The sequence below is a fragment of the Cuculus canorus genome, chromosome 2 (genome assembly GCF_017976375.1).
Source record: "Cuculus canorus isolate bCucCan1 chromosome 2, bCucCan1.pri, whole genome shotgun sequence".
In the NCBI taxonomy this organism is placed as follows: Eukaryota; Metazoa; Chordata; class Aves; order Cuculiformes; family Cuculidae; genus Cuculus; species Cuculus canorus.
In genome coordinates this window covers 148,832,714-148,858,041 of record NC_071402.1, presented here as the reverse complement: position 1 = coordinate 148,858,041, position 25,328 = coordinate 148,832,714, and the positions used below count along the sequence as shown (strand labels likewise).

General features: G+C 40.1%; 1 protein-coding gene across 1 annotated transcript in view; it reads right to left on the bottom strand.

The window, feature by feature from the left end:
- The window catches only part of ADARB2 (adenosine deaminase RNA specific B2 (inactive)), a 318,892-nt gene extending 299,144 nt beyond the window's left edge, over positions 1-19,748 (bottom strand). Inside the window, exon 1 of the mRNA XM_054060538.1 lies at positions 19,341-19,748. Coding sequence (XP_053916513.1) covers positions 19,341-19,440 — 100 coding nt within the window. The 5' untranslated portion in view covers positions 19,441-19,748. The remainder of the gene's footprint in view (positions 1-19,340) is intronic.
- Between the last annotated feature and the right edge of the window lie 5,580 nt (positions 19,749-25,328).

Genomic DNA, 25,328 nt, shown 5'->3' with positions numbered 1-25,328 from the left:
TTAACAGTAGTAATCAGGAGGTCCCAAATCAGATCAGGACATCATTTCAGACATAATTTAGTGGTCTCTAAGGGGCTCACAGCGCAAAGAGATTATAAATAGTAATGATGAATGCATTCTCTCTGTGCCCATGGATCCTACGCAGAGGGGAGGCAAACACTGCCACACTCACAAAGATGACCGCAGCGGAGCCAAAAATTAAACTCAGGATTCCTGAATTTTACAAGATCATCTTTCTAATTAACTTTGCAAGCAAGTAAGACACATGTGAAACTAGCCAATTGGATCTCCTGTATTTCTCAAGGTGAAATTTAAGTGCAAAATGACCTGTTCTGAAAAATCTAGTCTGGAGTACCAAGGAAAGCCAACCCTCACTACCTCCAGCCGTATGTGCTGAAAAACAAAGTCAAGCTCATATTCACACATAATTATTTTTTAATAGTTCTGGCCTCAAAGCAGCAGCTCACATTCCCGATATTATAGGGAAGGAGGAAAGCAGAAACATATCAATCACTCAACAAAGAGGCTTGTCAAGGAGTGGACATTTTTCTTTTGTAGCATTTTCTTCTCAGCAGCTGCCCACGTACAGTCTATCAGGAGATATCTCAGGTGTCCATCAGATTATTTTTCTGTACTCTCTCTATTATTACTGCTTGAGCTTAATTTATTTGTCAAGTGCTCATATGGGAGTAGGACTGGGTGGGTAAGAACAGGGAGAAATGTTCATGTTTCATCATGATACTGCTCCATCTCCCTGCTTTCTGTCAGCCTACAATCATTTACACCAACCTGCATTTTTTAGAATTTTTTGTAATTAATTCAGTCTCAATATTCTCATCATTTCCATACTTTTCAAATGTAAATTCATTTTTTTTTATCTCCTTGAACTTTTCTCCCTCTTTGCCTCTATGCTCTTTCTGAATTTTGAAATTGATTTTATTGGTTGATAGAGGCATTTGAAATGCTTTCAGAGGTTGGGCCTTGGAAACACAGGATAGTAGCTTGCTTAATCACATTTCTCACCTAGAACTGGTATAATAAGGGTGATACATAGGGTGTGAGGCTGCGAAGCTAACAGTGAAGATGAGCTAATGGACCTTGGTCAGCCTTAATTAAGAGTTTCTAAGCCAAACCTTTTCCTCCTCTGGCCATGAGAGTGTCAGCCTATCAGTTTTATAACAGCTGTCAACCTCCTCTGACTAGTTTATCTTCATCTTTCCCATTCTGTGTGTTGAAGTGGCACCGAAAGAGTTATTTCCCTGCAACAAAAGGGTCCTTCACTCTGCAGGCAGAACAAAAAGTGCCTCTTGTACAGGGCACCTTGCCCTGCCCCAGGAGGGGGCATGCATGGCATGAATCACTGCACCTCTGAGTCCCTGCAACTTCAGGACATGGTAGTCTGGCACTTAAAAATGTGTGTGTGTGTATGTGTTTATACATATATACACATACACACACATGTATCTCCCACAAAAAAAAAACCAAACAAACAACAAAACCACACCAACCCAAACCTAAAGCTCCCCAAACCATTATTGATGTATTTGCACCAAACATAAATTGCCTGCTTGCCAAAGACAGTAGAGTGAAACAACTTATTTTCCTATTTCAAACTAGTTTAGAAAGGCTTATCAATTGTGTATGTCTTTCCCAGTGGAAAGCTGCCAACTTGTGCAACATGTAAATCAGAACGCATCTTCTTAATAACAAAGGGTTTTCTCGATTAGGATGGGCTGATAAATTGTTTTCTGCCTGAGGATAAAGAAGACTGGGTGTTAGGTATGTAAAAATGGTAAATATTTCTTTTCTGCTTTTGTTCTTTTCCAGCCAAAAGCATCTTAAGAGAGCCATCTGTTTCCTTGGCAAAGAAAAAAAAAAGGGAGGGGGGTTACTAGGCTCCCTATGCTTATTTATCTGATTTTGCTTTACGTTAAATGTTGGAGAACCACCTCCATTTGAGTGGTTTTAGTTATGCCACTAGTTATGATAAAGGCTGCTGTTTCTATCCACTGCCTGGCTTGTTTGTCTCTTTTTTTTTTATTTCAGCTAGACTTACAAAAGAAATTACACCATTCTAGTGGAGAGAGGGGAAAAAAAAAAAAAAAGGATTTCCTCTTTTTAGCTTACTATGTTTATCTATTTCTCTCCACTAAATGAAAAGTCATCCTGCCCTCCCCTCACTCCCAGAGAAAGTGGCAATTGTACCATTAAGCCTCGAGTGCTTTACATATGCAAACACAAACACAGTGCTTACAGGAAAGATCTTCCCTATCCATATGTTCATCTCCTTCCCTTTACCTAAACCAGACGATTACCTCAGCAGCTCAGCTGTGTTATTGAGACATTTCAGCGTGAAATTTGTTTTTCCTCACTGAACTTTAAGCAGAATTTCAAGTGCCAAGTCTCCAAAGCCAAGTGGGGCTATTAAGAGATAATTACTAATTATGCTAATTTGAGAAGTTGTGCTATTTCTTTCCCTGGTCATTTTATCTGCAGCTCTCCTGAGAGAATAGTCCCCATTCAATGTTAATAACCTTTCCAGGCTAAGCATTCAGTGGAGGACAGTGTGTCCTAAACCCAGAAATATTTCACAGTTAATCTAGATACGTGGCAGTAAATTAGAAAGAGAAGTTGCACTAATGCTAATGACTCACGTTATTAATATTTTGCAGTAGCAGAAATATCTGATTCCTCTCCATTCATATATTGATACAGCGTTTTGCTGATGGTTTTATTTTAAATTGGAGTCCTCAGTGATTTGAAATATTCAGTGCACCAGTAATAATATTTCTCAACAATCATTTTCTAATCCTACCTATTGCAAACTCCCATAGAATTAGATTAAAACAAAGAACAGATTGTATTTGCATTTTCTAAATGTCTCATTTATTTTTGACTTATTTATGCAAAAATATGAAACATATCTTTCCCAAGTTCTAGACACTGCTTTTTTTATTTCCAGACAATGGTTATTGGGTTGATCATATTAGTCTGCTGAGTATGCTGACAGAATAAGAGCCTTTATTATTTTATTATATTAAATAATGACTTTGGGCTTTATTAAATGTATAATTTCATCATTGTTCCGCTGAAAAACATATATATTTTGCATCTTTTCTATTTCTAATTTGATTGCGGAGCCTCAGTACCCAGAGCCTGCAGGGCTTGGCTTACCTTCCAAACACAGAGATTGATGAGACAGCCCTTCTGCTGCACTATTTGTCACTAAAACCTTGTTTCTCTGCTTGTGGTAATGAACCTCCCAGGTCAAAGCACAAAGGCCACAGACACAGTCCAAGATCAGAGGGAATGGATACTCCGATAGGAACCTGATGGCCAGTTCCTGGGCAGGGCCACCATCCACAGAGGCAGTGCTAACAGGAAGAGCACCCGTCTTTCTACAGTAAAGAAACTCCTGTCCTCCTTGGAGTTCGTTGTTGAACTTGATAGCTCATTACATTGTGTACCAGCAGGGTTCTTTAATAAGTGGAGCCCTACTGAATTCCTTGCTTCACAGCCATCAGTGCTGATCCAGCTATCTCCAAGCCCAAGTCCTCAGGGACGTTAGGTTTGGGGTCATAGAGCAGGGCAGGGACCCTCAATGACAACAGCCACAGCTCCTACTGCATGCCAGCATCCACAGCTCTGCCCAGGCTGGGGGGGAAAGCTCTTCTCCGAAATCCTCTCACTGCTGCCTCACAGCAGCAGCCAAAGCCTCCTTCAAAGGCCAAACACTGCCCTTGCTGCGCATTGGGGCTCCCACAAGGGAATTTTTAGCTGAGTTTACCTCCATGACCACCACCCTCCAGTGAGTAAGGACTGTTGGCATGCCACTGGATTTGGCTTCACGCTGACCACTGAACACAGGAGGGCATAAATAGCTTCAGGTGCTTATAGGTGAACAGAGCTGAGGCACTGCAGCTTGAGAGGAGAGTGCAGGAAACAGGGAGCATACACGTTTTTTTAAATAGGAATTTGGCCTGCACTCTCTATCGCTTTGCTGTATCTAGATGGAAAGCAAAGATCCCCTCCACACAACTAAAATGCAAATGGGGATTGAGTGACAAGAAAACAAACGACAGCAGTTCATATTTATATTTTTCACTATTATTTAAGCCGTATACAGGCCTAAAAACAGTGGGTGCAATTTTTAAAAAGGCAAAGAATGTAAATATTCAAAATCTTGCATAGCACCTATTTCTGGAAAATGTAACAGCCCTCAGACTCCAGTTCAGTACTCCCAACGTAGGAGTGGGAGGACTGCATTCACATGAGACATGAATTAAGACCTAAAAATATGTCCTAGTAATAAAGGAAAGGGTAATTTAAAGTTTCAGCATTGCCAGTTTCAGAATAGAGCTTCCTTTAGTGGAAATCCATTTTGCTAGTGTGCGTATCAGCCCCCAAGCCCCAGATAAATATCAGATAAAACACATCATGTTCCTTGCTGATGAGGCTGGGAGGACCAACAGGCCACTGCACTCCCACCATACCACCACGAGACTTAGAAGAAACACAGCTGTGTAACTCCCTAGCTGGTAATACATCTCCCACAGCATCATGTAAGCACATCCAGCAGAGCGGGACATTATTTGGGCCATCCTATGACCTCAACATTTTAGCAGCTCATTAGCACGTGCCGAATGGATCCCTGACCTGCACCTTGAAAGATACACATGGAATTCATGGACTTCTTCGAAAAACAGGCTTTCTAGCCATGCTCAATGGAAATCATGTGCAGAAGGCAATGTAGGCAATTATCTTTCATGCAAGCCTTAGGTCAGCTCTCCCTTTGGTGGAGGGCTTGTGGTAGGTGAGGTGTTGCATCTCCCCGAAGCCCTATCAATTCTTGAGACATTGCATGTTCTAAAGAAACACTTTTTTGTCCCGAAATTCAGCCTAACCAAGTTGCATCAGTCAGCTGCTCCTTATGGATACACTGCTGTCCAAAGGCAGCAGCTCCGGAGACCAGCTGACTGAACAGAGAGCTGAGATGAGAGCAACACATGTGGGCACTATGAGGCTGCGAGTGAAAAACATCTGTGAGAGAGGAGATCTCTTAAAAAGCAAACAGGGAGAAAAGAGGCAGGCAGGAAAACAAGATGACATATCTCCTGAAAAGCCTGCTGGGATATTTAAAATTAGTTCTTCCTGGAGAAAGAAATGAGCACTAGAGACTTCATGGGCTCCATTGGTCACGGCCAAACTTATTCTGTGTACTCTGGGAAACCAGACTGGAATCACAGCCTCAGAAAGCACTTCACATTGTTAATCGTAGCTGATATTAAGTTTTCTGCACATGTTATTTCTTATTCATGTTTGAAGTTGTTTTTTAATCTATTACCTACGAAGATCATGAATAACCACACAGGGCTGCAAAAGAAATTAAAAAAAAATCAGTTAAAAAAAAATTCAGACATTAGGTGTTTACTTTCCTTTTACATTGACGTAACAAAAATATTTAGAACTACATTATTTTACAGTTTGATTCCAAAAACTCTAGTAACCCCACTGAGAAGCATTTAGAGCTTTCACAGATTTTGAAAGGCTCAGACTGCATGACTAACAGAAATGCATAGCTGCAAGGGACCTTAGCAGCTGGCTGGCATCATCCACCAGTATAAGAAACTACGTACAGCCTGACAATAAATACCAGAATACCACCCTTTGGCCCAGTTCGGGCTGAAGCGAACAGGGTCTCTGAATGGACAGGTCCATACGGGTATTAGCTGCAGTAGAAAAAAGTAATAAGCAATTTCTGCATAAATTATGTGACACTTGGAGACAGTTAGTTCCTTTTGGAGAAAACGAAATTACTAGGAAAGTAGGTGGGACAAGCAAAGAAATTTTTATTTATAACTCTTCTATCTGTCCTGACAAACATATAACATCTTGGTAAACTTTCTGTTCCACTAGCTCTTCACGCTGTGCATCCGGGAGAGGGGAGAGAAAGTTTGCCATCCCATTGTTTCCAGCTGGAAATAAGTAATGGCAAATGGGTAATAGATCCCCTTTCAATCCCTCAAAATCTCAATCACAACTGTATCAAAAAAACATGCACAGCAAGAGCAGCAGAGAAAAATGCTCCCTGCACAAGCTCTGAAGAAATGGGCCTCACACAAAAATCTTGACAAGGAGTTGAGGGAAGCTCAGACCTGAGCTTCTGAAGGATGGTAAACCATAGATTTTGGTGTCCTACAGCTGGATGAAAATGTTGGATTTCTCTACTTCTCATACATATACAAATATATTTATGTTTCTATCCCAAATGTTTGCAAAGAAAATTTTCGAACTATGAACTGATAAATGTGCCGCAATGACTTTCACTATTTCCCCACATGAGGCTAAGTGCCCAGATAATGTGTAGTGCAACATTTCACCTCTAAAAAACCCAGTTATAGAAAAGAACAAACAATAATCATGTTAGGTACAAGATGCAAAGAGACAAATTACACGGCAGGTGTTCAACCTATTCTTTTCAGCTGAGATTATAAGTAGTCTGAGCCTAAGAGAAAAATTCAGAGCCTAAAACTGAAGGTTTGCTAATGAATCAGTCATAACAGCATCGGGGATTACAAAACATGATTAAAACACACTGAAAACTAGAAAGATAAAGGAGGATGGTGAAGGCAACATGGAAGCAGCTTTTTCAACAGTGACACATATCTACACAGGCTTGTAAAAGTGATGCAGCTTATAAAAAACTTCTACTTAAAAACAAAAAATCAACTACAACAACAAAAAGACAATGTTATGAACCAAATAAATTCCTGGAAATTTAGCCCAATGTTTATTTTAAAAAACTGGGAGTTGATCAAGGCTCCCTCTGAAGCCTAGGATAAAGCTTTCATTGAATTCAGCCCTTTATATGAATATGAGTATGTTAATGTACACATTGCTAGAGCACATATTGGCACATTAATATGCATAGTATTAGAGTGTCTGTGTTTAAGTATATAAACAGAAATTGAATATAAACATATGCATTCATAGCTTTGAAGTTCTGTTAGTAACAAAACAGCATAAAGAAATTATTAGCATTTTTACATGATGACTTCTGTTTAAGCCAGATACTATACTGCTACTCACACTTGTAAGGCATTCAACAGATGGGGAGTCTAGACCGATAACTTCTGTGCTATTCAAGTGTATTTTTAAACCTCCTTTAATGTTAATTCTGATGCTGTGCTGTAAGGATGAAATAAAGTGCTTTCTCGAGTGTGCAATTCTAACTTCCTTGTTTCTTTTTGAAACCCTGATTTGGCAGTGATCCACTACTGATAGTGCCCTTTAGCATGACCCTAACCCCTATAAAAATTACCACTGAGGCCAATGTGCACTGAAAACAACATAACCACCCACGGGAGGTTGACCCTTGGGATGAAGGTCCCAGAAGTGGTAGGGCCTGGTGCTCCTGATAAAGAAAGATTCCCATGTAACAGTGCAGGATTGAGATCCTATTCTCTTCATCTCGACTCTGCCTTCAATCTTTCTGTCTTTTCTAGTGGAAAAGAAAAAAGGAAATTGTGCTCTTCTTTGCAAATTCTCAACAATGTTGATATATGCATATTTTCTGTAATATTACCTACTCAACAAAAATCAATCTATAACCTTAATGTACATAATGGATGAACATGAGCATTATACAAGTGAAGATAGAAGACATTTTTTCAAGTTCTTTTTACTGTTTTGGGAAATGAACACAATAAAGTGATATCGCTTTAGAAATACCACTGTTTATTATTTACAGAATCTCAAACTATATTACTTAAGTAGCATTTTTTGTGTGGTTCGCTGCTTGCCCTAAGAGACCTTCACTTGTTCAAAGGATGAACTTATTCTAGATTTAAAATGGTAAAAGCAAACTAATGTAAAAAACATAATGAAATCACCTTCAAATCTGCTTACATTCTCACTTTTCATACAAACTCCCACCATAACAATAATCCCCCAAATTTCTCTGAGATTATTCCAGCAAATCCCATGCCCATCAAATCCTAAAACATACTCCACCTGCTAGTGAAACTATCACAATAATTGTCTGGGCTTTTATCTAATGAATATGCATTAAAGCAGTCAAAACAAAATTCTAACTTAATCTACATTACTGGGGAAAGTTTCTGAAACAAGCTGTTGCAGGGAAATTTATGTAATATATTGTCAACATTCAGCAGAGGCAAGCTGTCTGCTAGAAAGCGCTGATGGAAACCAGTTTCCTACATTCAGTCAGGGAGTTGTACGGCTGTTACCTTTAAGCCACGCTTCTGGCCACAGATGTGCTGAGAGCATCACATTCCCACCTGTAATTCATCTCTATGCAAAGCCTGCGCTGACGATCACTGAAAAGTCTTTTTGCCATGTGGGTTTCAATGAGTCATCATCAACTCTTCCACAATGTGCAAACTCACTGATACCTGCTGGAGCACAGGGAAATGACAGTTGGAAGTTCAGTGGATTGTCTGTACGAGATCTGTGCATGACTGCACCTGCAGACAGGTATGTGCCCGACACCAGTATAGTTTACAATATAGCATGAAGCAAAGCAAAAAAAGGAAAATTGTTTGAAACCAAGATGAACGAGATTAACAAACCACTCTTTTCATCCAACTGTGTGCACACGATGCACATGCTGCATTTGCTATAATGGCTGTTAGAACAATAGTCTTAGCCCCTTACTTTTACTTCTGCCGTCGCCCATTTCTGTCTAAACAGCCCAGAATCCAACTTTTACACACCACATCAGAGAAACATTTCTTCACCTCAGGAAGTGGTAGGAAGATCAGGTTAGATGTGCTAAGACAGAATAAGCGGTAAATAATGTGTTGGCATGTCAGCACATTATGAACTTCATGTAGAGAACAATTTTAGGAAAATAATAGCGACATCTTAGCCAGTTTGATTCCACAAAAAAAATTAAGCACCCGTATATTTGTATGCAGATCTTGTTACTTATTATTTACTGCTTTTCTGAGCAGCAATGGAATGACTGAACAAGTGATTTTGCTGAACCAAGGCCAGATGTTACTCCAAAGACCTTTGATGATATATTGGTCCTATTCAGCCACCAATCTCATACATACTTTCATTCTAGAATTTGTATGAATAACAGGTAATTTAATAGGTGAGGATACACGAGAGGATTAAGATAACAGCAAGAAGAGGAGGAAAGAGATGAGTGTTTTAGTAAAAAAAGAAATAAATTCAGTAAGTGCCAACAGGTGATAAACACATGGATCTTCATGGTTACATACATGTTTTAAGAATGGCTTTTTGGAGCCTTTGTGGTTATCTTTTTAATCAATAGCTTGGGACACTTCTATAGCGTTTAATTAATACTCCCACTAAAACCCAAAATAGTATTTAATTTGTTGTTTCTTGCTTTCTGGGGACTTATAATAAGGACTTGGAGGTTTGTTAAGGCAAAATTAAAATAATAATGCATAAGGAACACATTTTTTTTACATTATTTTTAGGTTTTAGAATTACTTTCCTAGACTCAGAAATCAAGGCTTCATTCTTCTTTTAATCTTAGAATTGTCTGCCACATTTTAGTCAAAGTTTTATCTTATGGTTAAAGAGAATAACCTATTTACAGTGGCTGTAGCTAATGTGGAATAGTCTCCTGGTCTTCCAAGAAGCACATTCATATACAAAATTGATGAACTACAAGCAAGGCACAACTGTAGGCATTGTTACTACGATTTTCAATGGAAATAAAAGTTATTAAATTCAGATAACACTTAACCTTACTGAAATTAAATAATTAATTTTAAAGGAGCAGTCTCGTTTAAAAAAAATAAATGACAAACGGTAACAGTTTCAATCAATTCCATAAACAAATTCTCATAGCATTTGAAGGAAGTAATGCATGTGACAAGAATAGAGTTATTCTACAGATTTGTCAGCAATGTGCTGCTAAATACTGAAGGAAGACTTGCCTTTTAAACATAAACTTGGATACATATTATAGAAACCTTGCCCTCAGCATGCATAACAAGCCATTCTGGGAAAAAATCAAAAGCCCTCCAGGAACTGAAGAGCAAATGTGATTTAATGCAAAGGAAGAATCTGATCCCTGTGCATTTGTTTACATACAAAGCAGATAAATAAAAAGCCCAAAGCCCTCTTCTTTCACACACTACTAGGCAGAACTGCTTTGCAAACAAATGCAGCAGGCTGCCTGGCAGGCAAGGATTATACCTGCTCCTGCCTGTGAGCACCGACTGCTGGCGTGCAGCTTGGCACACCGTCTGCCTTGACACACGCAGCGCTCCCAGGGACCATCCATGTCGCACGAGTATTTCGCAATGACAAACCCAAACGATGTGATGCAACTAGAGACACGATGCAGCTATGGAAGAGATAGGTACAAACTAGAAACAGCTTCATTTGGTACCCAAAACTGGAGCAACAGACTCCTGAATTCCTCTCTCTTGCTGATTAATTCTGAAACAGATTTATTAACTGCTCTGACTCGGGGTCCCTTTCCGTAAGCTGGGGGTTTGTGGCCTCTGTCTGCGAGAGTAATAATAACATTTCATAAATACTTTCGGCACATACCTAGTATCATTACACTGATGCATTTTTATTAACTCTGGGCAAAGAGACTTCTTGCTAGTCAGGGTAAATTGGAATTATCTGAAGGGGAGAATGATCTTAGTCACTGGCAGGGAAAAATAGTCCAATGTGCCTTACATCATAAATGTATAAATTTAATAAGGAATTCACTGGTAGCCTTCAGGAAAATACGTCAAAACTTCTTTGTCTATGGTTTCTTACCCCATTTCAGCAGAATGTATTACCTGCTTAAAAATGTGCCTGGGCTAACCGCTCTATAAAGCGGTGTTCTGCTAAACTACTTCTGTTACAAACCACATTTCTAAACTGCAAAAGGCTATTTCATTTCTGACTTATCAAAACCAGCGTACATTTTTAAAAATCCCCACTTTTTTTTTTTGACACCTAATACCATCTTCTGGTAACTTGTCGTGTTAGTATCTTAGTGCCTGTTTTGACCTACAGTTTGCATCCTGTGATAGAACACACAAACACTCCAAAATTCCTCATTTTTTTAACTAAATGAATGCAGAGCTAAAGTCTCATTTCAAGTATTATTGGCAGGGTACAAGTTAACCTAGAAAGACCAGCTTTACACTTGTTCTGGCAGAACTTAAATGCTTCACATTTATGCTTGAATCCTGTATATTCTCTGTTCTTCCTGCGTATAAAATCTAAAGGATTCACACAGTGAAACTTTTTTCTTTTTAAAAAAATAAATCCTCAAATGACTTGTGCTCCTGGATTTCAGTTGAAGGCACAAAAAGTGCTCCTTGTGGGCACTGAACCAAGTCAAGCAAACCTCTGTCATACAGCTGTAAAACTGGCCATTATAAAAGTGAGTTGAAAACGAGTCAAGTATCTTGATTTTAGAAACAACAGATTTTACAGACATACATCAGATGCTTTAGCATAAATAAATGATAAACACAGACCAATCAATAATCTTTGCAGCAGTTGCAGCTGGAGGAGACCTGCTGTCAGTGATATCACTATTAGAGAACATCCCTTTTTTGTACTGTTTCTTTTAAACTCCTAAATCCACGAGCAGCAAGAGCTGAGCTCCAATTTAATTACTGTCTGCGCTGCTCAACAATGGAGGCAACGCAGACCACTGCAGCTCTGCCCCTCGCCTCCCGAAACCACCATTCATACAGACATGTAAACAGCAGTTCACAATTGGCATGAGGGAGGGAAATTAAAACCTGGAAATCTGCTAATGAGAGTTAATTTCAGTTAAAGCTTCTTCAAGAATCCACAGGCAGGTTGTGGCAGGGCTGCTGGCATGGATGCAAAATAGAGCTCAGGGTTGGCTTCTGCTCCTGGTTATGTCAGTTCTTCCGTAAGATTCAGCTGGAGAAAGATCAGCGCACAAAGAAACTTAAGACCAAATCCACCTTTTTGATAAAGGTTTGAGGTTTCCTGACAAGAATATTAGAGGCTCCTGCGTAAGGATCTGTCTTAATAATTCTGAAATACTTAGCTACTCAGAAAACATACCTACAAAACCAGAATAGAGAAATATCCTGAAAAATCTGGCTTATAAGAAGTTTCTTTCATTTATTTATTTCCCACCCAAAAAGCCCATTATAATCCTCATGCAGTTGTGCCTTTGTGATTTGTCTGTAAGACTATTAGTATTACATAGAGGAAGAACATACATAAACACTACGAGAATATTTACATATATATATAAATAAAATTACAAATTCATACAGCATGAATGGATTAAGTGTATAAATACAAAATGATATAAATGCAATCATTTTCACATCTCTAAACAAAATCCTTCAATGTAATATAAAAATTTATCCCTAATGTAAATATTTTTTTTTTAGACTCTACAAGGCTTAAGTCTCTGTCTGATACAAATTGGAGGTCATTATAGTAATTCATTTAATACAACTAGACATCTGAAGCAAAAGTTTCAAAAAGAAATGCATTTATATACACATATATTTAGGCACAGATTCACATGCATATAGCAGCACTGTTCTGCCACCCTGACTGATGCTGAGAAGTTTCATTTTCAGTGTTACTATGAGCACGGGCAGCATCATCAGGCCTCATACGAACATAATACATTAGAGTTTACTCGATAGGCATCATTTTACACTTGTTAAACCCCACTATTTAAGGAATAAATAGCCATTTCAGTCTCTGAGAAGCAGTAAGAAGTGCACAATTGCATAAAATTAGTTGCGTGTGAATCTATTTAAATAAAACCTATTTTTTTTTTTTTGCTTAACAAATCACCATGTTTGTAAGTTAGAAAAAGGTAGGATAACGGAGTGAAAACTTTCTTCTTCCAAAGGAATAAGAAAGGAAGAGGTGTACTAATTTTTGTTTTTATCCTCCTAAACTCACTACAGTATCAAAGTAAGATATTTGGCATCAGTCTCAGTTTCAGTCTATTTTTACACGCATCATGCAAGGCGTTGAGTGGGAACAGAGAGGAAGACGACTTAAAAAGCCATCAAGATTATTCCAAAGAAATGCGTCTGCCTTCTTCACAGCTCTGTTCCCAGTTTTGGGAGCCACACGGGTGGAGAGATGCGCATTGCCACTGCCATGAAGCCGAGCACAAAGGTACCTCCTTTGAACCGCTGTGCCACAGCTTCACTGTGGAAAGAGAGGGGAGTGCAAAAAGCCTCATAGTGGACAGCAGCAAATAAATCACCTACAAATCACCTTTCCTTATCAGCCAAGTAGGTCAGGAGTCAGATAATTTCCTGAAAAAGTGGATACCTATATTAAAAAAAAATCAACTCTTCAGTATATCCTACTTAAAGCCAAAGCCCACATTCGGTGAAGGGAGCAGCAAACTTTTTAGCGTTAGTCTTAGCTGAGCTAATCAAATGCCTTAACTCCCTAAACATATGCAAGTTTTGTTTTTCCATACCTTCACTGAATAAATTCCCCAGGCCAACTACTTACTGTCTCAACAGAAAAAGTCCTTCCACTCCTATTAAACATGCTGAAATTCTGTTTCCGCAAAGGCCTCTATATCTTGGTAATAAAAGAATCAAGAATAAATCAGAGTAGCCTGTTTACTTTCTTTATAATATTTTCTTCTTTAAATTAAACTTAAAGAATAGAGTAAAATTAACTCTAAAGTAAACAATTTAAATCTTATCGAATTTCTTCTACTGAAATTGTACACATCTCCAATCCCTTTTGCCATATATGTCTCAGAATCCTCACTACTTCTAGTACAGATTTGGGAAAAAAACAGTCACAATGAAACAGAATACACTCAGTAAAAATTCACCTTTCATTCATTAATGACACTGTAATATCTTCAGTATTAGCCATCCCGCTCTTCATGCGCTCTGCCCAGTTCTGCGTTTCCCTTGCTATCTTCCCTTGTTATCCAGTCCTTTAGTCCAGGGTGGGTACTATTAATGTAGCATCCCAAAAATGTCTTCATATTCCAGGCTTGTCATAAGTAGTAAGAAATTCTAGACTGATTGATTGACAATGATAACACTTTCTGTAATGATAATTTTCTGCTAAAGCATTAAATTTAGTTATTTTATGACTCAGGGAGGGATGCCTATTATAATAGGTTGACAAGATGCTTCTGCCAGTTAACAAAGTGGTCTTTTTAATATTTTATATATCACAATATGCTGTTAAAAAGTCCTTTGGGTTGGCTGCTTCATTTCAAATTCATACAGCAGGGAACAAAGGTCAGCTAGAGCAGAAAGGTAAGCACTCCATTTCACTATTGGAACTTAACATAACTTGCAGCCAAAACAAGCTGTTTTCTGCAGAAAACACCAAGTTCATCACAGATGCCTCGAGAGTGATCTGTCTACTAATGCGTATCAGCTTTTTTTGTCTGGATAACTAATAGTTTACATGGAAAAAAACAGTAAACTGCATGAAAGGTTGTAGAGATAGTTAACTCTAAACACAGGGATCAATTCAGGTTCACTACTACTCACAAAATCTACACAATATTAGCCAGGAGTAATTAAAAAGTAGTACAAATAACAGATCAGACACATATTTTAATATTCACTTTTTTTACACAACTTGCAAACCTAAGGGGCATTGAAAGAGCCTAAGAAAACAGTTTGCACAGACCTTTAGTAGCATTGATATTTCACAAGGCAATTTCATCTGACCTTTAATTTTTAGTGCAGCTTTTTCCATTTGTAGGGTATCATTTCAGAAAAAGCTGCCATTGAGTATTTTTACAAACACCATTAATATCACTGAAACTGGAATTTGTAAGCAAGGCTCTCACCTTAGAGAATAATTTCCCTATCCAAATCACCTAGGAGAAGCTACAAAATTTTAAGCAATATGAAGCAATTTGCGAGTTTAATACTTTACCACTAGCTTTATATGCTTCTACACTGCCACTGCAGAAAGTAAAAGATCTGACTTAATTTCTACATTGAAAAAGGTGAAAATGGCTATATCTGTCAATGCTCATGTAAGATGTGGTCAATATTTATATTAGTGCTTTGTCTACTTACACAATTAATGTTTTGAGGTAAAGCTGAATTTTTTTATTCTCTTTCAAAGTAAAACGCATCATTTTCTTGTCCTCACACTTAAGTGTCGTTTCTACAAAGATACAACTCTGCTATAACCTAATCATCTGCTGTTTAGCTATAGACTCATGAATCTCATATTTTTATTCTAAATTTAAGTTCAGTCATTGTAGCTAATGTCCTTGATGCTATCTCAAATTGCTGTCATTACACGGATCACTAGAAACTGGAGGTAACAGCAAAAAAGAAAAGAAAAAAGAACGGTACCAAATTAGATGATGGATAAAGGTTTAATCAATTTAATTTTATCACCAAATCCAGTCCCTTCTGTCAGGGGACGAGATAAGCGGAACACATCTTGAAGCATGACGCAGTCCTGTTGTGGGGAAGGAGTTGTGTCCCTGAACCTCGCCAAGATGAAACGCGCTCATTTATTACTTTGGCACTGCAGGATGATGAAGAACCAAGCTGGTTTCCTCCCTCCATCCTCAGCACAATCTTTCTATTTCATTAATTTTTCATAGAATTTCATTTCACAATCATTTTGCCTCTCTCACCCACTTGCTGCCCTTACTCAGTTTATTCTGTCAACTTTTGTTTCACGTCCCTTTGTATCAGCAATGACTTCAGACATTGCTTTCTACCGCATTCGGGATACCTTTCTGTTTTCTGGAATTAATTTTAATTCCTAGCTTTACAAAACAGAATTACAAATCAGCGGATTATTTGTTGTCTTATATTGGAAAATAACTCAGAAGGGGGATATCTCCAATCACCCATTTCATACTTACTTTCCGTATGTTGATTTCTAAGAAGTTGCCTGAGGCTGCTGAAGTGTGGCCTTTTTAGTATTATCAGTAAATGGCAACTCTGCTTTTGTTTGGTCTCGTTTTAGTCATTTATCTCAGAAAACAAGCTGCATTCTCAAAATCTAGACCGCAGACTATGAAATCTGCAAAAACTATTCTGAGGCCGCTGTGGTGAATTCTGCCAGTACTCTGCCATTTTCCAGAGCACTGGAGAAAACACAAGAACCCACAAATCCAGCAACTTCTTTTAAAGACCTAAAAATTTAGAATAGATTTCTTTAAATGATTAGGCATATTCTTCTAACCTCTGGTCATTTTATACACACAGACTAAAAATCCCCACAAAACCAGAGAAAGAAATATAAAATAACTATTACTGCTTTTATATAAAATTATTATGCAGATAATCTCGCAAGCATTCATGTTTACTTTTCATTAGGTCTTTCAGAAATTAAGATATTTACTTCCTATTGGGAATTAGCCTATTTATTCTCTAAATGACAATGAAAATATTCCTACACATACTAATTTAACGAACAGCTATGATTATCCACATTTTAGCTTTTCAACACACTTTCTCTGCGAGTAGTGTAAAACTGAATGAAATCCTTGCGCAAATACATGCTTGCAATGTAATAGTCATTGCATGGACATTCAATGTTAAGTCTCAAGGTAGGATCTTTATACTGAAAGGGTTGCTAGGTTTCATAAGCATAAAAATAAGATGCATGTAAATTATAGGACAAATTTATTGTACACTCAGCATCCTAAAATTTTCAGTACTTGATTTGCACAGGTGGAAATTCTCACTATCTCTTGCAGCACGTGTTTCTTCTTCTTTTTTAGCCTAAATACAGAGGGAAATTTAGCTATTCAGAGAATGTTGTTTGCTTTCCTTGCTTGAACTTGCTTTATGCCCTCAGAAAACTCTTAAAACAGAGCATCCAGGTATAAAAGAAACGGAGCAAAGTGCTATATCCAGACACACTAATTTATAATCTACACTAACTAGGACAAAAATATGACTGGAAACATGGAAAGCAAATCAGAAGGGGGAAAACAATGCTGTTAAACAGCGAATAACATTTGTTTCTACTGCTACACATTCTTAGATAGTCTATCAGGCAATGTAATGTCACAACCTGATTTTAAGCACAGCTCATATTTAACATGTAATAAAATACATTCAGTTCTATAAATAATGCTTTAAGTCCATCTCCTTAAGGAGTGGGGATGTGACAGATGATTTCATTTCCTCACTTTAATTAATACTCGATATAAATTTAAGACTAGAGTGAATTTCTTTGTCTAGATGTGTCCATAAGTATCCCTCTGTGTGTGTATGCGTAAACACATGTGTGCAGTTGTACACTTTAAAGCACCTACTAAAAGGATTCTTGCTATAAGCAACAAAAAAATGTGCTGGAGAACAGTTAAAGGCAAGTATCTTTGGCATAACTCTCTACAAAGGTTTTTCACAGGCTATTAAATAGATCAAACCTGCGAAATAGTGGAGCCCATATTAATTCTCATAAAGACACAGTAATTTACGAGCCTAATAAACATTTTCTTGACTGGTCTCCAGGGTAGTCAGTTTGTTAAACAACACCTTTGTACTAGATACCATCAAAAAAGACATAGAAATAGACACTCGGTAAACAAACTAGTAAAACAGTAAAACCCAACAGGTTTTATACTGGGTGTGCCTTAAATTACAGGTGATTTTTGCCAGCATAAATGTACAAGAATGTATATTTTTATGAATAGATATTGTGATTACATAGAAAATAAAATCAAAATCATATGAACATAAGCATTGCTCCTTATAGTTAGTATATTAACCAACTACACTATATGGAAAGTGGTTGCGATAGCAAGTTTGGAGGAATTAAAAAAAATGAACTCTTCAAGTGCACATTCTTATCGATATTGGTCAGACAAACACTTTTGAGAATGCCATCAACCTCCAGCTGTGTATTCTGCAAACAGCTGCCATCTAGCAAGTTTTTGTGGTTTTTAATATACTCAGCTTCCACCTTATTTTGGTAAAATATAGAGCAACAACGCATGCATCAGGAAAGTCTTAGTGAAAGACTGTCACTTCTGCCTGCTTCTTAGAAAGAAAATTAACACTTATAATTTTCCCTAATAACATAACACCTTTCTGCAATGGATTACTCTTTTCTCTTGGCCAAGCACAGGGTAGCTAAGCCTAGGCTAACTTTGTAATTTCCTAGAAAAGTAGTTTTGTTAGGAAAAATACAGCACAAAGAAGTCTGCTGAGCACAACTTCAGGACTAGTAGATTTAAAGAGCTCAAGCATGGGAGCTCTTCCTTTGCTTAGTATTTTAAAATTTATTCTGTAATTCTGTAGTGCAAAATACAGCCTTTGTCACCATTACAGTATGCTAAAGATCCAGAGTAAAAAGCCGAGGGTACACACCTACTCGTAGTACTGATACACCTACACCTCTGTCGGTTTTACTTGTGCGCAGGTCACTGTTTGTTACGATGATTCTGAACAGAGAGAGTTCAGACACGAAAGTTAAAATAGCGACAGTCAACTGATACAGTTTACCATTCAGCATTTAACCAGTTTTCACTACTCTACAAAACCTCCTTTGGTACCTTTCTAAAAAGTTACCAGACACCGTGCTTATTGGCTTTTACATAATCAATAATTAGAAGACACTTAGCTAATGGCACCTACGAATTAGGCTTTCTAAAATCATCAGAAGAAACAGCGTATCCAGAGCATTAGCTCGAGTTGACAAGCTAGCTGACTAAAACTTGTGTTAGTCCCACGCAATGATGATGATTACAGGTTAGATGCTATTTACTGCTTAGATAAACACTCAGAGTTAGCATCTCTGCAATCAAAGGCGCTGCAGCTGCGCATCCCTGGCACTCCGCTGCTCCTAACAGTTCATTTTACTTTAAAGTGTTCACAGCCTGTTAACTTCGGCTTTTTTCAGGCAAAACATCAAAACCCAGGCAGTCGTGTGTCATCCCCGCGGCGGGAGAAAACAGGACAGCCCTGCCAAGAGCTTCCATCCAGGGCACATTCCCTGCTCGCAGTGACATCCCGTACTTTTCGCTCTTACTGCAATTAGCGCTTTCCTATCAAAAGGTTTGCTTAGGGAAAGGGAAAAGCACCCAGACGGCAAAACTCGGCGGACCTTATCTAAAAAAAAGACAAGAAAGCGGTGGTTTTGGGGGGCGCCGCGGGACGGGCTCGGGCGGGGGAGCCCCGGAAGCGCCGCGAGGCACCGCGACCCCTCGTTCGGGGGGTCCGAGCGCGGCCCGAAACAAAGAGAGGAGGAGAGCGAACGGGGGTGAGAGCGAGCGGGGGTGAGCGGCGGCTCGGCGGGGCGGCAGCGGGCAGCAGCAGCCGGGGGGTGCGGGAGATGGGCAGAGAGAGGGGGAAAGAGAAAGAAAAGGAAGAGAAAAACGAAACCCGTCTTACCTTTCCTCTTCGATCTCCTCCTCCTCCTCCTCTTGGACTTGCATTTCAGCTGCCCGCCCGGCGCTCCCGGCGCTCTGCTGCTGCCCAGGACGGAGGTCATGCCCGCACTTCAGCGCAACAGCCCCTCGCCGAGATGTTTTCCTCCCGCGGAGTTTCTCCCGTTCCCGGCGGCGGCTTTTATGGGCGGTGGGCAGGGCGGGCTGCGCGGCGAGGGTCGCGCCTCCGCCCCGAGGTGCGATGCCCGGCAGGGGCGATGCCGGGCGGCCCCGACACCGCCGCTGCTGCGCCTCCGCGAGTTGCCGGGCGCTTTGAAGCCGATGGTGAAGGGATGGGGGGGAGAAGGCGAGGGGGGCGAGGGGGGCGGATTTGCTGCTGCAAAGTCTTCCGCAGCCCAATCGCTCCCGCCGCCCTGCGCTGACATCAGCTCCGCCAGCCCTCGCCCCCAAATTCCGCTCCCCCTGGGCTGCCGGCCGGCTCCCCGGAGAAAACGGGGGAGGGTGGCTCCGGAGGGGAGAAAAGCATCCTGCCGCCTCTCTGGGAGAAGCCGGAGGGGCAGCTTGGAGAAGGCAGGCTGCGGGCACGATTGAGAGCCTTTTTTTTTTTTTTCCCACTTTAGACCATGTGGACACTGAACACTCTGCTTCGAGAAATGCCACTGATGATGCCCTCCGTAATCAAACACTTATTAACTAGTTCACTAACTGCAACGCTTATTATGCGCAGGGAAAGAACGTGAGTTACTGTTGAAGGGTCCCTGTATCCACAAACCTTTTGCAGGAGGCTAAGTGTGGCGATTCCCCTTGAATCTTCAGCTATTTTTAAGGTATGTGCTCTGCTAAATTCACGATCAAGGGCAAAAGCTCTGTGGAAAGAGGAGTGCGTTGTCGCTCAGACTCATGCATTAACAGCCTGCAGTGCCTCATTTAGGCAACTGTGCAATTAAAGTGTCGGGAGCAGAGGGGCTTTTACGGAGAGGAGAGATGACAACAGCATTCCTCTGAAAAGCTTGACTGCAAGCATTACATGTTTGTTACAAAAAGCCAGGATATGCAACAGATAAGATACTGCTTTAAGTTACAAGGGACCAACTGCTTCTGTGCTCTATCCTCCTTAGTTGTTATCTAACTTGAAAATACATATCTGGTAACCTAGGCAGTGAATGGAAAATGAGAGAATATCAAGAAAAAAATATGCTAAATAATTAATGTCATCATTAGTGCCTACTGCATTTGTAGTTGGCTGGAGGAGCACAGTAAAACCCTGTTTATCAGAACTCCTTTAATCTAAAACTTCCTCTTGTTGGAATGTAGGTTATTCAGCTCCTGCTGCTAAGCACTTCCACTGCAACTCTCCCATCTATTAGAAACTCTCTGTGTTTGGCTGTTTTAGGCCTTTGCCTGTTTTTGGACAAGGCAGAGCTACACACTGCATGGATTTTCAAGTTAAACAAAAATATTTCCATAGAAGTCTCCAAAAGTACTCATTAAACCAAGATTCAGATGACACAGGTGTGCCAACGAGATGTCACTGCTTGGGCCCCATCCTCCATGGAATAGGTTGCATATGGTAAGAAGGCCCTAGTTTTAGCTGTGTGGCACAGCACAAAGCATAGGGGAAAACTGACCCCTCCCCCTTACCTTGCCTGCTAAAGTAAGGGAGCCCGTGAATTCAGACTCACGTGGCTTGTATGTCAGATATAATTCAAGAAGCCCTGCACAGAAGTAGGTTTTTACGTGCAGAGCTTTTACAGGTTACTGGCTGTTTGGGTTTTTTTTTACAACATACACATCACCCAAAAGAGTCAAACCTTTGAACCACTAGGTAGCTTCAGTAAACATCTTTTTAAAAAGCTTCTGTCTATTTCAGGGAGGAAAACATTTCTGCAGGAAACCAGAGAGGCAATCACATTTTTCTGTTTTTAGCTTGAGCCTTCATCCTTTAACATTTCTCCTCTTTTCTTTCTGGTTTCTGTTGTCCTGAACACAGCTGACCCTCATCTATTAAAGTGGCAAAAACTTATAGTTGCGTGTAAGGTAGTAATGCTCCTGCAAAACGCAACTCTGTGTTCAACCACATACCAAACTTTTGACCGGATGGGAATTTAAGTCACTCAATTTAGAAGCCAGGTTTATAAAAGTCTTTTGTGCTTCACTACCAGTCTGTGCTCTGTCCATTAGGGGTTTAAAAGAGAAGTAAGATCTAATTAGAAAGAAAATTAGCATCCCAGGACATTTATTAATTTTCAAGAGTGACTTCAAGCTCAACACATTCTTCAAAGTTTCTGAAGACTTTCTTTCTGACAACATTTTGCTGTACTCTGAAAGTCACTGGAATCTGAGGTGTTAAGAAGATGGCATTACCAGTTCCTAGAGAAGTCATGCTACCCAGCCAACTTGAAAAGCCTCCAATTCTCAGAAACTCTCATTCAGTGGTAACAATTACATGAACTGCTTTCCTTTTTCAGGCCCAGTTATGAGAAAGTATCAGCAATACAACTTTAGCAATAGCTGAGCTATACTGGTAGTATAGCTCCCTCCTAGGCTGGTTTTAGGATTGGTGAAGGCATGGAGGCAGCTTAAGTCATGCTGGTAGAAGGTCTTTCCTTGGTGACAAGGAATGGTAAAGGGCAGTCATTTTTTTTTTTTTTTTGTACTATCCAGCTACGAAGTCAATAAGATTCCTTAAATATGCTGTGCTTATTCCTCTTCTTCTCTGCAATGGATGGAGTCAGCTTCTCCATCCATTGACATCCATTGTTTTGACGCCCTTTTTTAACTGAAGTGCAAGACTACCAGCCCCACAGAACTGGATCTGTCTCTCCTCCCAGGCAAACATGTACATGATTTCAAGCGCTACAGTAAATTAGTAAACTGGAGAGGGAATTTTCACAATGGTATGTAGTGATAGGACAAGGGGTAATGGCTTTAAACAGAAAGAATGTAGGTTTAAATTAGATATAAGTAAGAAATTCTTCTCTGTGAGAGTGGTGAGGCACTAGAGCAGTCAAGGATGCCCCACCCTGGAAGTGTTCAAGGCCATGTTGAATGGGGCTTTGAGCAACCTAGTCTGGTGAAAGGTGTCTCTGTCCATGGCAGGGAAGTTGGAACTAGGTGATCTTTAAGCTTCATTCCAACTCAGACCATTCTATGGTTGAAGCTGAAGCTTCAAGCTGAAGTATTTCAAGCTGTTCTGAAGGCAACAACTTCACACACCTTGATTTGCTGCCTGCAAAGAAATGAACATCACACCAATGTACAGCCACCTACTCAGGCCTAGGTGAATCAGACATGTAGGAGTGCTTGAGGTGTAAATCCTGATGTGGAAGCCTCTTCCCTATACTCTGTGGGGACTTGTGGATTCTCTCGTGACCCATCACAACTACTGCTCCCAGCCAGTACATCAAAACCTATATTCCTGTTCTTGTGAGATTGGCAGGTCTCTCTCAGCACTGGAGGTACCCAAGCAAGGAGTCCAAACTTTGCAGGGTTTGTGACAATTCACTCAGGTTCTCTGAAAAGAGGAGAGCTGAAGGGAAGTACAAATAGTTTATTAACTGGAAGACTGATGACAACTATGAGAGTATGATGGGGAAAGAGAGTGTGAAACTGGATGCCAGATTGCACATCTTAATTATATATTACCACTGAAATTTCTATGCCTAAGCGATATAGTGTAGGGTTAGTAACCAACAGGAATGGAGAAAAATTAAAATGGCTGAAGAAAAAAAGCAGCCCACCCATATTTCACCCGTGAAGTTAAACACTTCAGATAAGCAACTTCAGGAACAAATGTTTGGAAAAGTTATCCAAATCTGAATACTAAGCCCATTAGTAATATGAGTTCCCGGTACTTTTTCTATACAAACACATTTAGATGAAGGGAATAAATACAAACCCCATTTTTTTTTATTCCTCTGCTTTTTAAATTTGGAGTGACCTGATTTTCAATGACATAGCATCATGGAATCATAGAATCGTGGAATAGTTTGAGTTGAAAGGGAGCTTAAAGATCACCTCATTCCAACCACTCTGCCATGTGCAGGTACACCTTCCATTAGACCAGGTTACTCGTGGCTTTGAAAACTTCCAGGGACGGGGCATCCTTGACTTCTCTGGGCAACCTGTTCCAGTGTCTTACCATCTGGAAGGTGAAGAATTTCTTCCTTATATGTAATTTAAATCTACCTTCTTTCAGTTTAGAGCCATTATCCTTCATTCTGTCACTACATGTCCTTGTAAAAAGTTGCTGTCCAGCTTTCTTTTAGGCTTCTTTTAGGCTCTTCTCTTATCCACCAATGCTGTAACCGTGCCATAGAAGGCCACCAAATTTGTCAGGCATGGTTTGCCCTTAGTGAAACCATGTTGGCTGTAACTAATCACCTCCTTATTTTCCGGGCGCCTTAGCATACTTTCCAGGAGGACCTACTGCGTATTCTTACAGGGCACAGAGGTGAGCCTGACTGGCCTGTAGTTCCCTGGGTCTTCCTTATGTCCTTCTTTAAAAGTGGGACTTAAGTTTCCCCTTTTCCAGTCATTGGGAACTTCACTGAACATGGTATTACCAAAACTGCAGGTGAAACACCTTAAAAAAAATGCTACATTTGGCTTGTAGAATACAAATATGTAAAATGGGTTTGGGCATCTGAGATGTACCAGAGATGCTCCACAAGAGTGCAGCATTTGCAGGGGGTGCTCCTCCCAAAGCAAAAAGGTCCCTCTGAGCACTCTGAGCAGCACAGCAAGTGGGAGAAGCAAGCTCCAGACTCTGCACTCCCCAGAATATGCACAAACCCTTGAAGAAGAGGCCATCTAGCTGCTGTATTTCCCAGTTTCCAGCTGTGCCGTCCCTTCCCTAAGGAGCTGAGGGTACTGAGAACAGCAGGTCATGGTAGGGACCTTTGTAATTTGCTGCTTAGCAGCAGATGTGCCCTACAGGCTTCTGAGAGGGGAAAAGGATGTAGTAGCCACCCTCTATTTTTCTGCCATCCCTCCTACCCCATTTCTGATTGCTTTTGCTCCCTCCTGCCTGTGTAGGTAGAGAAAAAAAAATAAGGCCCTTAGAATTTGAAAGATAAAAGATGCTCAAGGGTGTTAAAGCAGGACATGAATGCAACTGTGTGGCTGTGCAAGTGAGACTACAGAGCCTTCTGCTGCAAAATGCCTGCACTAATCCACTCTTGCCCTACTTACAAGGAGCTGTCAGTGTGGCTATTTGCAGCAAAAGCCACTTCAGCTTTGGGGCCAAACATCACAGGGTGGTGATGAAGCAATGAGGGTATGAATCCATATTCAGTGTATCAAGTTCACCAGAAAAATGCCTTACTGCAGACAGGTCCTTCCATCTGCTTTGCATATTCTTGCACATGAAATAGCCCAGGCTGGCTAACGCTGTGGTGTTGCATAGCAGGAGGTTATGGCAATGCTAAAATGATTTTGCCTCTTTGTTAAACTGAAACAGAATTGAAGGAATTTGGGAAACAATACTCTCCATGCTACGGGAAAGCCGCAGCAGCCAAGTTTCGTCTCCCACAGGTGAAGCTTCCCCTCTTTCCCTCATTTTTCCAGGCCCCACATCTACTCTGATGGAAATTCACCTTGCTACATGGCAGCAATAAGTGATGTCCAGCTGCCTGAGCATGAGGTAAACATTTCAAAGCAGTTCAGACAATAGGTCCTTCAGTGGGGAAAATATCTAGATGCCAAAGACTGCAAATCATTGTAATTAGTAGGTCTGTGTATGCCACACAAACCAGCAGCAGTCACTGAGGATGAAGTAAAACTTTCTGAAAGATGTTTATGTGAGCATTGAAACGTAACTCAGCAGCTCTGACTCTTGAGGGGAGTAGAGATACAGCTCAACACCAGAAACAGTTTTGATTTTAATAACGTTTCCTGTGATTGTAATAAACTAAACCAAAGCATGGAATGAAAGTATTCTCAAAGCAGGGATGTCTGAAGCCTTATTCTGCCTCCAGATATTTCAGTCCTG